General features: G+C 41.6%; 1 protein-coding gene across 1 annotated transcript in view; it reads right to left on the bottom strand.

The window, feature by feature from the left end:
- WNT2B (Wnt family member 2B) overlaps positions 1-16836 on the bottom strand; it is a 133182-nt gene that overhangs the window by 23856 nt on the left and 92490 nt on the right. Inside the window, exons 3-4 of the mRNA XM_077294904.1 lie at positions 7345-7622; positions 6213-6477 (exon numbers count right to left, since the gene is read on the bottom strand). Coding sequence (XP_077151019.1) covers positions 6213-6477; positions 7345-7622 — 543 coding nt within the window. The remainder of the gene's footprint in view (positions 1-6212; positions 6478-7344; positions 7623-16836) is intronic.

The following is a 16836-nucleotide window of genomic DNA, read 5'->3' as shown; positions in this document are numbered from 1 at the left end:
AGAGAAGTTCTAATGGCTCGGTGACGAAGCCATGTGCTTTCTTCTCTAGAAAATTCTCGCCCGCCGAGCGCAATTATGATGTGGGTAATCGGGAGCTTTTGGCCATGAAGTGGGCATTTGAGGAGTGGCGTCATTGGCTTGAGGGTGCTAAACATCGCGTGGTGGTCTTGACTGATCACAAGAATCTCATTTACCTTGAGTCTGCCAGGCGTTTGAATCCTAGACAGGCTCGTTGGTCATTATTTTTTTCTCGTTTCAATTTCGTGGTTTCATACCTGCCAGGTTCAAAGAATGTGAAGGCAGATGCTCTTTCCAGGAGTTTTGTGCCTGATTCTCCTGGAGACACTGGGCCTGCTGGTATCCTTAGGGATGGGGTAATATTGTCCGCCGTATCCCCAGACTTGCGACGCGCATTGCAGGAGTTTCAGGTGGATAAACCGGATCGATGTCCTCCAGAAAGACTGTTTGTTCCGGATGATTGGACCAGTAGAGTCATCTCCGAGATCCATTCTTCTGTGTTGGCTGGTCATCCTGGAATATTTGGTACAAGAGATTTGGTGGCCAGGTCTTTTTGGTGGCCTTCCTTGTCTAGGGATGTGCGTACCTTTGTGCAGTCTTGTGAAGTGTGTGCTCGAGCTAAGCCTTGCTGTTCACGGGCTAGTGGGTTGTTGTTATCTTTGCCCATCCCGAAGAGGCCTTGGACGCACATTTCCATGGATTTTATTTCTGATCTCCCGGTTTCACAGAAAATGTCCGTTATCTGGGTTGTGTGTGACCGCTTTTCTAAGATGGTTCATTTGGTGCCCTTGCCTAAGTTACCCTCCTCCTCTGAGTTGGTTCCTTTGTTTTTTCAGAACGTGGTTCGTTTGCATGGGATTCCGGAGAATATCGTTTCTGACAAGGGATCCCAGTTTGTGTCTAGATTTTGGCGGACGTTTTGTGCCAAGATGGGCATTGATTTGTCTTTCTCGTCTGCATTCCATCCTCAGACGAATGGCCAGACGGAGCGAACTAATCAGACCTTGGAAACTTATTTGAGGTGTTTTGTTTCTGCTGATCAGGATGACTGGGTTGCTTTTTTGCCACTGGCCGAATTTGCTCTTAATAATCGGGCTAGTTCTGCCACGTTGGTCTCTCCTTTTTTTTGTAATTCGGGGTTTCATCCTCGTTTTTCCTCTGGTCAGGGGGAATCTTCGGATTGTCCTGGAGTGGACGTGGTGGTGGACAGGCTACATCAGATTTGGAATCAGGTGGTGGACAATTTGAAGTTATCCCAGGAGAAGACTCAGCAGTTTGCTAATCGCCGTCGCCGCGTGGGTCCCCGACTTCTTGTTGGGGACTTGGTGTGGTTGTCTTCTCGTTTTGTCCCTATGAAGGTCTCTTCTCCTAAGTTCAAGCCTCGGTTCATCGGTCCTTATAGGATCTCGGAGATTCTTAACCCTGTATCTTTTCGTTTGGATCTCCCAGCATCGTTTGCTATTCATAATGTGTTCCATCGGTCGTTGTTGCGGAGGTATGAGGTGCCCGTTGTTCCTTCGGTCGAGCCTCCTGCTCCGGTGCTGGTGGAGGGAGAATTGGAGTATGTTGTTGAAAAGATCTTGGATTCTCGTGTTTCCAGACGCAAACTCCAGTATTTGGTTAAGTGGAAGGGTTATGGTCAGGAGGATAATTCCTGGGTGGTCGCCTCCGATGTTCACGCGACTGATTTGGTCCGCGCCTTCCATAGAGCTCACCCTGATCGCCCTGGGGGTTCTCGTGAGGGTTCGGTGACCCCTCCTCAAGGGGGGGGTACTGTTGTGGATTCTGTTGGTGGGCTCCCTCTGGTGGTTACTACTGGTACTGGGTGACTTTGGTGGGTTGCGGCCTTTGGTTTCCACCTGTCCATCAGAGGCTGGGTGTTTCCTATTTTACCTGGCCTTTCTGTCATTTCCCTTGCTGGCTATCAATGTGTTCAGATGTGCTCTGTTTGGTTCCTGCCTACCTGCTCACAGATCTTTCAGGATAAGCTAAGTGCTGATTTTCAGTTGTTTGGTTTTTGGTCCAGCTTGCTTAGAATGTCTCTATGCTAGCTGGTTGCTCTAGTGGACTGAGGTTCTCCCCATGTGCCATGAGTTGGCACATGGGTTCTTGTAATCTCAGGATGGTTTTTTTGATTAGGGTTTTTTGCTGACCGTTGGCGCTATATAAAAATTATTATTATTATTATTATCTGCTAAATTGGCTATCTATTAATTACATTGCCTTTCTGTTTATCTCCTGGCCATAGCTCTTTGTTTATTTGACAATACATTCTGCCATGCCCTAGAGAACCTGTAATTTTTCTTTTTTTATTGAAAACTACATATAGATCGACTATGTAGAGTTATGGCCAAAAGTTTTGACACTGACACAAATTTTGTTTTTTACAAAGTTTACTGCTTCATTTTTTATAGTGGCAATTTCCATTAACGCTAGATTGTTCTGAAGAAAGATCAGATGAACTGCAAACAATTGCAAAGTCTTTCCTTGCCATGAAAATTAACTAAATCCCAAAACACCATTCACACTGAATTTAATTGCTGCTACAAAATGACCTGTTGACATCACTTCAGTGTTCTTCTCTTTAGCTTAGGATAAAGTGTTGCAGTAAAAAGGCTTTACAGTCAAGGGCATTGCTGCTTGTGGTATTTCCCATAAATCAACCATTTATTAGATCATCAAGAATTTCAATATGAGATGTTCAATTGCTCCGAAGAAGGATTCTGGGCCAAGAATGTCTAGCAAGTGCCAGGACCATTTTCTAAAAAAGATTCAATTACAGGTTCGGGTCACAACTTACTTAGGAATGGTAGTAGTTAGGTGTCAGTTCATCTGCAGTTATGACTTGTATTGTTTAAGATTATTGTACTTGTTTTTATTATGTATACCCCTCCTCATATGTAAAGCGCCATGGAATAAATGGTGCTATAACAATAAATAATAATAATAATAATAATAATAATAATCTGCATGCACATTGAGGCAAATGCTTTTAGAGGCTGGTCTTATGTCAAGAAAGGCAGCAAAAAAGCCACTTCTGTCTAAGAAAAATATGCAGAACCGACTGACATCGTGCAGGAATTACAGGGATTGGTCTGCATCAATGTGAAGTAACGTTATTTTCTCTAATGAAGCGCCTTTCAGATTCAGATTCAGATTCAGATTCTTTCAGAGGATAATGATTATCTGGAGAACAATAATTATCTTGAAAAGAAAAGGTGAGTGCTATCCTGATTCCTGTGCCATGACAACAAAAAAGCATCCTGAGACAATTCAGTGTTGGAGTAGCTTTTCATCCAAAGGAGTGCGCTCAATCACAATTTTGCCTTAGAACATTGACATAAATAAAGAATAGTATCTAAACATCTTCTAAGAATAACTTCTGCCAACCATCCAGGAGCAATTTGGCTATTAACAGTGTATTTCCCAGCATGAAGAAGCAAAAGTCACAAGGCAAAAATGGTAGCTAAGTGGCACGATGAACAAAACATTGACATTTTGGGTCCTTGGACAGGAAACTCCACAGATGTCAAGTCCTTTGAGAACGTGTGGTCAATCCATAGAAAGCAAGTGGAGAAACAAAAATACAGAAAGTGTAATGACCTCCAAACACTGTTTAGACAAGAACAGGTTTCAGTTAAAATTTGGCCCAGAAGTTAATATCCAGCATGCCAGGATGAATTCCAGAAGTATTGTAAATTAAGGGTCATTACTGTAAATCTTTGCATGAACTTGATATATTTGTGAATAAAAGTGTAAAAAGTATGATATGCTTTTAATTGTACTTCATTAACCATACAAACATTTAACTAAAATATCTGAAAACAATTATGCATCAGACTTTGTGAAAACCAAAATTTGAGTCAGTCTCAAAACATTTGGTCACGAATATAAGTTCTAAACTTGTTACGTTTCTTCCCTCATTGTTTCATCAGTCCAGTTGAGTGGAATATTTGAGTGGAGAAAAATAATGTTGTCCAAGTTAGGAGACAGTTGCTATCTCTACCTTATCATCAATTTTTGTGTCGTAAATGTTTTCGTGTCTTATGTCCTAATAGCAGCTTCCAAACTTCTAAAGAATTTCTACAACTTCACTTAGTAAGGTCACTAAATCTGGCTACGTTTCTAGTCTGACAGACCAGACTATGCCATGTACATGCCTATTCAATTAGGCAAATAGACATGTTATTTCTATGATTAATAAATACTATAGGAGCCAATTGCTGGAGACAAACAATCAGATTATATTCCAATTTATATAATAAACTCCTCCCTCTTTTTGATTCTGGTGTCAAGCTTATGAAGCCTCTTTAACAGCGGTCCACTGTTGTTTTTGAAAACCATTTTTTGGATGTGGCCTATTGATTGCCTTTGAGAAAGTACATAATCGCTTTGAGGTTTTTTTTAAGATGAAGAAGAAACAATCCCTTAAACTTTGCTCAAGTCTACCTTAAACCAATATATAATACTAGATTGAGGCCCGATGCTATCGCATCGGGAGTGCGTTAATGTCACAATGGGGGCAGGCTTTGCAGCGTTGAGAATCTCTCCCCCCATGTGCTCACCAACCTATCCACTCTCTCTTTCCCCATGTGCTGACTTCTCCCGCCTGTGCTCTCTTCTTTGACCTCTCTACCCCATGTGCTATCCCCCATTGTCTGCTGTCTTTCTCCTTCCTGTGCTGTGTTCTCTCCTCATGTGCTGTCCCGTTTGAGCTGTCCCCCCTGTGCTCTGTCTCTCTCACCCCTGTGTGCTTTCTCGCTCCCCATCTGCTGTCTTCTCCTCTCATGTCATCTCTTCTTTGACCTGTGTACCCCATGTGCTCTACTACAGGGTCAGACACAGACAATTTTTAAAATGAACTTTCGTTCATGGGAAAACCCCTTTAATGTGACCGGCTTCATGCGCCTGTAGACACGTCACGCATCTGCCGCCGGGATCAGCCGAATGATTTACTGTGCCTGTGCGGAATTTGCACAGGTGCAGTAAATCAGACCGCCGCCATCTTTGTGCAGACAGATAGTGGCGGTCACATTAAAACTGCGCATGCACTTCTCCTGTACAAAGATGGCGGAGATTTGGCTGATCCCGGCAGCGGTGTGTTCACGACAGTGTTCCGCTGGTGGTGCCACGCAAGAATCTGCGTATGGCGTATACAGTGTGTGTATGTGTGTGTGTGGTGCATACGGCGTGTACAGTGTGTGTGGTGCATACGGCATATACAGTGTGTGTTTGTGTATGTGTGTGTGTGTGGTGCGATGGTGTTCCGCTGTTGGTACCGTGCAAGAGACTGGTACCACCAGCAGTTTCCATATTGAAACACCCATCACTTGGGTGTCCCAATATGGTGGTTGGTGAACTTCCGCCGCTTAGAATTCTGAGATCCGGACACATCTGGATGGAACAAGATGTGAAGACATTACAAGGTAAGTATATATTAAGATTGAAGAAGATCCAGTCATTTGATTTTCCTGAGATAAGTCATTACAGAAGTGTCTGGCATCTGGGTATGTTGGTTGTAAAAACATAAAAAATGTATGTAAAATTATTTTGAAAAAATGTACATTGTCAACAGAGTCAAGGTTATGAAATCAAGGATATGGCAGGTAGTATTGGGTTTGCAAGGCTCTGGTCTGATGGCCACAGACTACCAATGGACAAGGGTCTTGCAGATCCTCTTGCTCACTGACACTATTGGTATTTGTTAGAATGTCCAGTTTTTAATTTATTGAGTCGCAAAAGATGGCCAGCAGCAAGAAATACTTGCAGATATGAACAATTAATTGCCAGGTTTTACCAATGGCCCATTTTCACATTTTTCAACACAAAGCATCGTTCCCACCTTAAATGCATAATTTTGTGAAAAAGTAACTTGTGAAGTAATGTCTCAACTCTCAACCATCAAAGAAAGCTTGTTTTGTGTCAGCTAAACTGTTTAAAGAGGACTAATTTGACATAACTGCAAAATGATAAATGTCCAATAAAATGATGAGATCTGATATATCAAAGCAGCTTTTCCCTGATAACTTTTAACCATGAGGAAACATCTAATTACTTTATGTTTTGGCTGCCGAAAGATCAAAGTGATGAGTCTTGCAAGAGTTATCTTCTGATGGGGATTGCAGATTGCCAGCGGCTGTTTTTAGCTTGTTAGTGAAATATTTTCCTACCACGACAAGAAAAATGAGTCTTACCTGCAGACTTGTCCATCACACAATAATCGGGAGAATTCTCAAAATACACAAGGTCCTTTTTTGTGGGTTTTCTGAAGTTCTGATTAGCTACAGAGAAGTTAGTCCCATCTTGATTCATTGTGACCTGGATTGCTCCATTGTATTTCCTTCTAAGAAAGTCCCCTGTTTTCCGAAAATCTGACATGGCCTTCCAACAAGTCCTTAATGTGCATGACCCACTGACCCCATGACACTTACATTCAAGTTTCATGAAACGTTTTACTGCCTGTTAGACAGAAGACAGGAATTAGATTGGAACATCACATAAAAAAGATTTATAAGCACTCACTATACATAAGACAAGCTTTTACAATCATTATGGTGTAATGATTCATGGAACCTAGTGAGCTGTAGCTAAAATCAGGAATGGGGTTTATTTTTTCAAGCTCTTCAAGAAATATGGATCTTTTTTTACTGAGAGGAGTGTTTACTAAATGAACACCTAAGTGCTCCAAATGTAGTGATGCTTATGCCTATGTCGTAAACCGATCAATCTAAGATTACTAATCTATGTAAACTTGATATATCACCCAATTACTTCAATATGGTTCATTTTGGTCCAAAAATAATTTGTGACATAAGGCTTAACAAAGTAATTAAACTGCTCAAAAGAGACAAGAATCTAAAATATCCAACTGGTAGATGATGCTACATTATGGACCTAGGAAATCTGGCAGAATAATGTTTCCCATAAACCCCCTCCTCTTTAGATGTTATCTTATGACTCCCTTTGAAACCATAACTATTTATTCTCTTTGAGCTAGAGGACCATAAATTACCCAGCATGGAAAATGTATTTATTGCACAAAATATTTATGCCTCAACCTCCAGTGTCTTTTTAAAGCATTAATAGCTAGAAAGGTTTAGACGTTAGACCCAGATCGGGAGACATCTGGAAAAAGGAAAGGGGACGTCTTTTCTTGTCCCTTCCACTTTTTGTCAGCTGAGAGAAATTAGTTTGATGGACTTTTTGGTTTTACACCTATATAAATCAGCTAAACACATGTGATGGTATGATCATAAGGGATGATTTTTTGCTGTCAGTAAAGCATTTTTTTCACACGTCTGATAAACACCTTCTCAGAGAACTCACCATTCTTCCACAACGGTTATTGTGCAAGTTCATCAATGCTCGGGCATCCCTAACTTTTCTTTCCTTGGCATCCACAAAATCCTTGGCAAATTCAATTCCAAAGTCAATGTTGTCACTGCAGCCTCCCCAGTCGAACTCCCCTCTTTCATCTCTGAAGCGCCCTCTCTTTTTGGGGTCACAGCTACATGATTTCAGTTCTCCTTGACTGCAAGCACGGGTAATTGCATATACCACCCCAGCGTAAGAAATTGCGTAGACAAAAGCTGCTTCTCGACTGCCTATAGGAAATAAAAGGAAAAAATGAATTACATCTTGGTACAGGAGCATATTGAACATTTTACAGCAGTACCACTGTGTATTTTGCTCTAATGTGAGATAAACACTTATTAGAAGGCAGCAGCAGACCTGTGTGTGCTTGTGTCTAAATTTCAATAGGCAGCTGTAGTTTCTTTTGCTTTGACTGAGACAGATTTTACCTGTTTGGGGCTGGAGAAGAAGAGGCTCATAAGTAGAGAAAGAAGCATTAAATACGTATATTACAAAGTTTCTTACATTTTGACAGTGGTCAAAAAACCAACTGCAATCAGAGACATGGCAGATCAGTGAGCAAAGAGTACCTGCGGCTATGTACTACACCACATCTACAGCTATATGATTTTCCTGTGATATTACTTTCTGGAATTTCATCTGGTGGAATACTGATGGTACTTTTTTACCACATGAAATCAGATGTATTCAGAGGAACAGTAAGGGCCAATAAACTTCTGTGGGAGCCATACCATTAAGACCATAGTTGAATAATTATATAAATAATGATTCTTTACTAATACTCAGGCATGTGATCATGCTGCATATTATCATATGATCTTTTGGATTTAATAAAATGCAGCTGTTGTGAAAGCTCTATCTCCTGCTGTGGAGATTCACCAACTAGTTGGCTTTTATGTCTTATCGAAGAACATCTTCCAGAATCATAGATCTCAAATGTACCATAAATCCAACCAAAAGAAAAATCAGGGTAAAAAATTCCAAGGCTCTTCATGACATAGTGTCTGTATTTCATGGCATTTTAATTTACAGAGCATTTAGATATTTGTGAAAAAATAAACTGTAAATGAGAAACACAAGGGTGTCAAATCTACATGACAAGATTAGGTACTGCACTGAAGAAACGATGTGGTAAGCCTGTGCACTTAATTAGAATTCTGTTGGGTAGACTCCATTTGAGATCACGCCACAGCATGTTTTTTTAGTCAGAAGCGTGTAATTTACTGGCATATAAACTTCAGGGGGGCTTGTTGACATCTTGCTATAATTTAGATTTATGGTTTCCAGCTACTTATTCTTTCATATTTTCACTACCACCATAAACAACCCCCCAAATTGGTTGGAAAGCATGTTAATACTGATAAAAGTCATAGCACTGTGAATCATTTTGCTTTTTATATGAATTACTAGATGGTAGCCCGATTCTAACGCATCGGGTATTCTAGAATATGTATGTAGTTTATTTATGAAGATTCTAGAATAATACACTGAATACACAGGATTCGGCCGGCCGCGACCAATTAGCGAAGCGTGGTTCAAATCCCGCGCTGGACTGTTCCTGTCGCTGATTGTTCGCGGCCAGCCATGTAGCATGTAACAGCCCACGTAGTGAATAGCACAGCCACGTAGTATATTGCACAGCCACGTAGTATATTGCACAGACACGTAGTATATAGCACAGCCACGTAGTATGTAGCACAGCCCGCGGAGTATATAGCACAGCCACGTAGTATATAGCACAGCCACGTAGTATATTGCACAGCCACGTAGTATATTGCACAGACACGTAGTATATAGCACAGCCACGTAGTATATAGCACAGCCCACGGAGTATATAGCACAGCCCACAGAGTATATAGCACAGCCACGTAGTATATAACACAGCCCACGGAGTATATAGCACAGCCACGTAGTATATAGCACAGCCCACAGAGTGTATAACAGCCCACATAGCATATAACACAGCCATGTAGTTTAAAACAGCCCACGTAGCATAGAACATAGCTCACGTAGTATATAACAGCCCACGCACGCAGTATATAACACAGCCCACATAGTGTATAACACAGCCCATGTAGTGTATAACACAGCCCACATAGTGTATAACACAGGCCACGTAGTGTATCACACAGGCCACGTAGTGTATAACACAGGGCACGTAGTGTATAACACAGCCCACATAGTGTATAACACAGGCTACGTAGTGTATAACACAGCCCACGTAGTGTAAAACACAGGCCACATAGTGTATACCACAGGCCATGTAGTGTATAACATAGCCCACGTAGTATATAGCACAGCCCATGCAGTATATTGCACTGCCCACGGTGTATATTGCACAGCCCACGTAGTATATTGCACAGCCCACGTAGTATATTGCACAGCCCACGTAGTATATTGCACAGCCGACGTAGTATATAGCACAGCCCACGTAGTATATTGCACAGCCACGTAGTATATTGCACCGCCCACGTAGTATTTTGCACAGCCACGTAATATATTACACAGCCCACGTAGTACACTGCACAGCCCATGTAGTATATTGCACAGCCCATGTAGTATATTGTCCGCAACACTATTACAAATATCAAAAAAGTTTATTGATGTACAAAGGCACAAGACACGGATGAAACTGGAGCAAAAGGTGAATCATATCACAGCACAAAGCGGTGGGAGACCGCAACAAATACCCTATTGTCACAGCAATAGATGCCTAACACATATAGTCAAATAGCAATGATCATACAGTAATAGAAACATCCAGCTGACTCGGTATGTTATGTCAGCTGGATGTTTCTATTACTGTAGTATATTGCACAGCCACGTAATATATTGCCCAGCCCACGTAGTATATTGCACAGCCATGCAGTATATAGCACAGCCCACGTAGTATATTGCACAGCCCATGTAGTATATTGCGCAGCCCACATAGTATATTGTACAGCCCACGTAGTATATTGCACAGCCCACGTAGTATATTGTACAGCCACATAATATATTGCACAGCCCACATAGTACACTGCACAGCCCACGTAGTATATTGCACAGCCCACGTAGTATATTGCACAGCCCGAGTAGTATATTGCACAGCCCACGCAGTATATTGCACAGCCCACATAGTACATTGCACAGCCCACGTAGTATATTGCACAGACCACATAGTATATTGCACAGCCCACGTAGTATATTGCACAGCCCACGTAGTATATTGCACAGCCCACGCAGTATATAGCACAGCCAACGTAGTATATTGCACAGCCACGTAGTATATTGCATAGCCCACGTAGTATATTGCACAGCCACGTAATATATTGCCCAGCCCACGTAGTATATTGCACAGCAACGCAGTATATAGCACAGCCCACGTAGTATATTGCACAACCCATGCAGTATATAGCAATGTGGGCATCATATCCCTGTTAAAATAAAATAATTAAAATAAAAAATAGTTATATACTCACCTTCCGTTGGCCCCCGGATGCAGGCGAAGCGGTTACTGACGCTCCTCGCGTGCTCCGGTCCCAAGAGTGCATTGCGGTCTCACGAGACGATGACGTAGTGGTCTCACGAGACTGCTACGTCATCATCTCGCGAGACCGCAATGCATGGAGCGGTTGCGAGGAGCGGGAAAGGCCGGTTCTGGATCCGAGGGGCCGACGGACGGTGAGTATATAACGATTTTTTATTTTTTTTATTATTTTTAACATTAGATCTTTTTACTATTGATGCCGCATAGGCAGCATCAAAAGTAAAAAGTTGGTCACACAGGGTTAATAGCAGCGGTAACGGAGTGCATTACACCATTAACCATTAACCCTGTGTGAGCGCTTACTGCGGGGAGTATGGAGCGGGCACTGTGCCCGTCACTGATTGGTCGTGGCCGTTTTGCCGCGACCAATCAGCGACTTGGATTTCCATGACAGACAGAGGCCACGACCAATGAATATCCGCGACAGACAGAGAGACAGAAGGACAGACAGACAGACGGAAGTGACCCTTAGACAATTATATAGTAGATGATAAAGCTATGCATTTGCAGTGCAAAATTGGGTTAATTTTACACTTTTGCCTAGATTGTATTTCTCAATATAGCCATTTTTTTGTTGGCTGACCCCCTCACTCCTACAAGTGCCTATTTGTTTACAATGCATTTCTACTGGAGAGAGAAATCCTGTAAAGTTTTTTTGTCATCAAATAGCAAAGGTGATGGAATTAACGAGGGCTAAATATTCCTCTCTCCATCACTCCAAGGGTTAGGCTAGGGTCACATTGCGTTATGTGACCGCGCTTAACGGACACGGCATAATGCGGTGTTAACGTAGTCTGTTAACGCCGCCATAGCCTATAATGGTGAACGCGTCGCTAGCGCCCACCCACATTGGGCGTGCGCTAGCGATGTGCCGTCATTTGAGCGACGGACCTCGGACGCTGCTTGCAGCGTCCGCGGCGCGCCCGAGGTCCGTTCCTCGCTAGTGCAGATCGGGGATCTGCGCTAGCGGGGACGCCGAACGCGGACCCTAGAGAAGCATTGCGTTAGCGCAATCCGCTAGCGCTATGCGCTTAACGGATTGCCCTAACGCAATGTGACCCTAGCCTTACATAGCAGCTTCATGGTCTGCCTATATGGATTATACTCCCTTGGTTCCAACATCAGCAGAAAAAGGTTTCCTAGTAAATTGCTAAGTAAATAGATGACCTCTTACAATCGGGGCACTGGTGTAAGTATAATAGGTGCAAGGATTGGAGTCCTGAATCTTAAGGAGCCCAAATAGCTTCTTTAGCCTAAATTAAGTGGCCAATACTATTACAGACCCATGATAATTATAATTGAGGACCCTCAATTCGAGATTTTGCATTGAGGCCCACAAGCTTCAAGTTACGCCTCTGAAAATGGGTTCTTAGAATACTACTGGATGTAGTGAGCCTAACCAACAGTGAATTTTGTTAACTACTTAACTTGGTAAGTATACCATATTTTAGGTCACCATAACCTTGCAATGTTTGCTCTGTATTCTACTGTATATTCTAAGTGCAGATATAGCCAAATGTGGATGTAAGAGAAATATTCATAACTGCACAATATCTGGCTTTCCCAGCCAGTTCCTTCACTGACTCAATGAAAAAGAACAAGGTTTCATAGAATCATAGAATGTTAGGGTTGGAAGTGACCTCAACGTTCGTGTCCAACCCCCTGCTCAATGCAGGATTCACTAAATCACCTCAGACAGATGTCTCCCCAGCCTCTGTTTGAAGACTTCGATTGAAGGAGAACTCATTGTTTCGTTGTGAGTAAAGTCAGTGTATACAGATTAATCATTGTCAACCAAATATTAGCCAATTGGTAAATTTGTTAAATTTGTTGGGTAATTTGCTAATTTTTTTACACATTTCAGAAAGAAAGGTGTGGGGTGGAGGGTAGAGGTGATGTGGGGCTAAATGATTGTGTGGTTCTTTATGTTTGATACCAAATATAATCAAAATAATTATAAAATATAAAAAACAACTTTATCTATTACATTGTTCAACAATATGCAAATTGCCTCTTCTGAGAAAAAGAGGACTTAACTCTATAGCGCCACCTGTTGGAAGTAGCGATCCTGCAAGTCACAATCAACCCTTTAACGAGTCGTGCAATATGACTTAGGATAAAAGCCAAATCAGTATCTCAATTCGCAGACACGGTGTTTCGGGCTGTTGGCCCTCGTCAGTGCGAAGCATGAGAACTGATTTGGCTAGGTGAGAGGCTCTGGACTGGGGTCTAAGGGGTAACGTTTCTCCTTATGGAGAGTGACATACCAGCTGGCTTGTCAAGGTAAGGCGGCTTATTTGCCGTACAATGCTCCTCTGGGAATTTAAATATGCAAATTGCCTCTTCTGAGAAAAAGAGGACTTAACTCTATAGCGCCACCTGTTGGAAGTAGCGATCCTACAAGTTCAACAATGTATTGCACTGCAAAGTTTTAGGCTAAGTTAACACAATGCTTTTTTGCTGCTTTTTTTTAATTAAAGGGAATCTGTCACCTCATTTTCTGCATATAAGCTGCGGCCACCACCATTAGGGGCTTATCTACAGCATTCTGTAATGCTGTAGATAAGCTCCTGATGTAACCTGAAAGATAAGAAAAGCAAGTTAGATTATACTCACCTGGGGCAGTCCGGTGCGGTCCGGGTCCGATGGGTGTGGCAGGTCCGAGTCCGGGCCTCCCATCTCCATACGATGTCGTCATCCTCCTTGCTTCGTTTTGCGGCTCCTGTGCAGGCGTACTGATTTGCCCTGATGAGGGCAGAGTAAAGTACTGCAGTGCGCAGGTGCTGGGCCTCTCTGAGCTTTCCCAGTGCCTGCGCACTGCAGTACTTCAATCTGCCCTCAACAGGGCAGAGAATTATGCCTGCACAAGAGCCGCGACAGAAGCAAGAAGGAGGACGTCATCGCATGAAGATGGGAGGCGCCGGACCCGGACCTGCGACGCCCATCGGACCCGGACCACAATGGACCGCCCCTGGGTGAGTATAATCTAACTTTTTTTCTTATCTTTCAGGTTACATCGTGGGCTTATCTACAGCATTACAGAATGCTGTAGATAAGCCCCTAATGGCAGTGGCTGCAGCTTATATGCGAAAAATTAGGTGACGTTCCCTTTAAAACCTGTTTTTCACAGTACCCTCAAAAGCTATGATATTTCAAAAATCTCATTCACACACTTTTTTCCTGGCTGGCATTGGATAACTGCAGCGTTTTTTTAATATGCTGCATGTCACTTCTTTAAGCATTGTTGCAGCTTTTTTCCACCCATAGAAAGTAATGAGAAAGTGCAAAAATGCAACTGCGTTAGCCCCTGGAAGACACCATGGCGAAATGCACGTTGGGCACTACGAGGGTAATTTATATTATTCACTATGCTTATAATGTCCCCAGTATAATCATGTTATTCATGTATGTTCCACTATTAGTTTAGCGTAGCGACTCATATATAAGCACTGCATTCACCTTACTTATTTTTCTGCCTATTTTTGGTATAAATTAAAAATCGTTCATTTTGCATGCAAATTATATATACCGTTTGTTTATGGGGAAAACTCTTTCTGTGATGATATCACCAATTTTCTTGCATTCTGTATATTTTATGTTTTGATGCAATAAAACTCATTATTTTTAAACATGTGTGATCATGTCTGTAGGTTACTTGGCATCTTTAATTAATAAAAGTAAGTTTATTAAACATGCACTGTAGACAAATCACCCAAGTAATCAACACCAAAGAATGCAGCAAAAAAGCTGCAAAAATATCTCGAAAGCACTGAAAAATAGAAATGTTTTTACCGCCAAGACAGCAGATTTTGGCTGCTGAGAAAAATACTGTGAAAATGCAATATGTGAATATAGTCTTAGTGTTCTCTTAATATACTGTACACAACAGAATCTATTTCATGAAAATAGAATCTTAGGTACAAAAAAAATAAATGGCCATGCAGGCTTGTGTTTTGGACATCGGAGAAAGCAAACTGTCTTATCTAGTGCCTGGATTTAAAAATATTTTTTGGAAGACAGTTCCTCCACCATAACCTTACATCATTTCTTAAACCAAATATTTACATATCCAATTACTGTTTAGATATGTCACTGTTGTTCTGAGACATCCTTACCTTGCACTGTGTGTGAGCCGCAATAAGCAGAGATGACCCTTTGTCTCATTTATGTAACAATTGAACACATAACAGTGGAAGAGGAAGGATAACAGAGAGACAGGCTACAACAGGCAGACGTGTTTACAGGAAACAGACCGCTCTTCAGTCACAGTGCCGCTATTTCCTAAAAACAAATCTCCTTAAAGTCCCAGATTGAAATTTAGTTTAAAAAACGTAACCAACGAATAAAAAAAAATGTAATCGTTTGGGTCAGATAAATACAATCATTTTAAACCAACAAATTTGCATTCTACAGGGAAATATGCACATAAAAGACTATTTGCCAAACTACAGCTAAAATTAGATGTCTAGCAAACAGTTGCATAAAATAAACATCATGGTAATGAACTGATAATTTTTGGACCTGGAATATTTATTTTCACCAGAAATACAACAAACAACAAACTTGTGTTTATATGTATGCTGTGACAACTGTGTAACACATCTAGTGAAGTGCGGCCCATGTAATGTGAGATATGCCTGATGTGTGCAATGCATTTTGTAGGAGATATGTCCCTGGTATAACATACCCAAATGAGGTGCCACTGTGTACCAGGAGTTATGTTTGCAGGAAAAGTTGGAAGCACATCTAGAAAACTAGTGAGCAAGCTTTGAATAGAACTTGGCAATTTGTGTGCCACCCTGGGGAACAAATTAGGGCCAAGGAGGAGCCTGCTCCATCCTGTACTGCAGTTGTAGTTTGCCACAGAAAGTAAAGACTAGAACTCCTAGTTTAGAGTGCCTTTACTGCAGTGAGATAGTAGGAGATGCCACCACAGAGAGCAGAACAGAGGCTTATTCCTGTGAGTGAAAAATGTTTCTGCCAACAATACGAAGCTCAGGTACCATACATCAGAGGGGAACAAAGCAGTTTATTCCTGACTACAATGATTACCTCAAATGAGAGACCACCAGAGCCTGAGCTCGAGGAACTGTACCCTAGAAACTGAGTGACTTGACAGTAATAGTGTGCAAGTTTCCTGGCAAGAGGTACTGCCAAGATAGATGATGTGAGAATGGACCAAGACCAACACTCTAGATGTCTATGTGATGAAAGTGCTGCTGAATTCTTTGCCAGCAGACTGTTGTACATATGAGAGACTTGGTATCGATCAAGCTTGTTGTCATCAAGTGAATAATATTCACTTTAACTGTTATTGGTGTCTATTTGCACTGCATTTGCCATCCCAGAGTGGGTAGACCACTCTGACCAATGTAGGCTAGTGTATGTATACTTTTCACAGGGCATGTCACCTTGTTCACCCTTATAGGCATATCACAATTACTGGTTAGCTACACATGGGCACATATAGCATACAGTGTCATAGCATCTTGTTTGTTTTGCTTTTCAAACCTCACAATTTTGTGCCACATATTTCAGGATATGTAGAACTAAGAGCAGACCTGATGTAGGTCACATATGCACGAAACACATTGGGGTCTAACATGGCTCAAATCCTGCAATGTGAGGAATTTTTAGAAATTTATGAAGGACACCTATTTTGAAAGCATATATTATAGGTTAATTAAAGAGGCCCTTTCACCAACATTTTCATGATGAACTAGACACATTATGTATTAGGCATTGCAGAGAAAAATATATATTTTTTCTTTGTGAATTTTGCCCCTCCTTTGCAAAACTATTATCATTCAGTATTACCAGGGAGATTACACTGTGGGTGTGAAAAAAAAATCAAAATGCCAGGATTGCAGGATTTTGACTGCCACAACTCCACAAAAAATGCATTAAGAAGAGAT

Source organism: Ranitomeya variabilis, chromosome 3, assembly GCF_051348905.1.
Source record: "Ranitomeya variabilis isolate aRanVar5 chromosome 3, aRanVar5.hap1, whole genome shotgun sequence".
Lineage (NCBI taxonomy): Eukaryota > Metazoa > Chordata > Amphibia > Anura > Dendrobatidae > Ranitomeya > Ranitomeya variabilis.
Note: the sequence above shows the minus strand (reverse complement) of the source record. Positions and strands in the feature narration are given on the sequence as shown.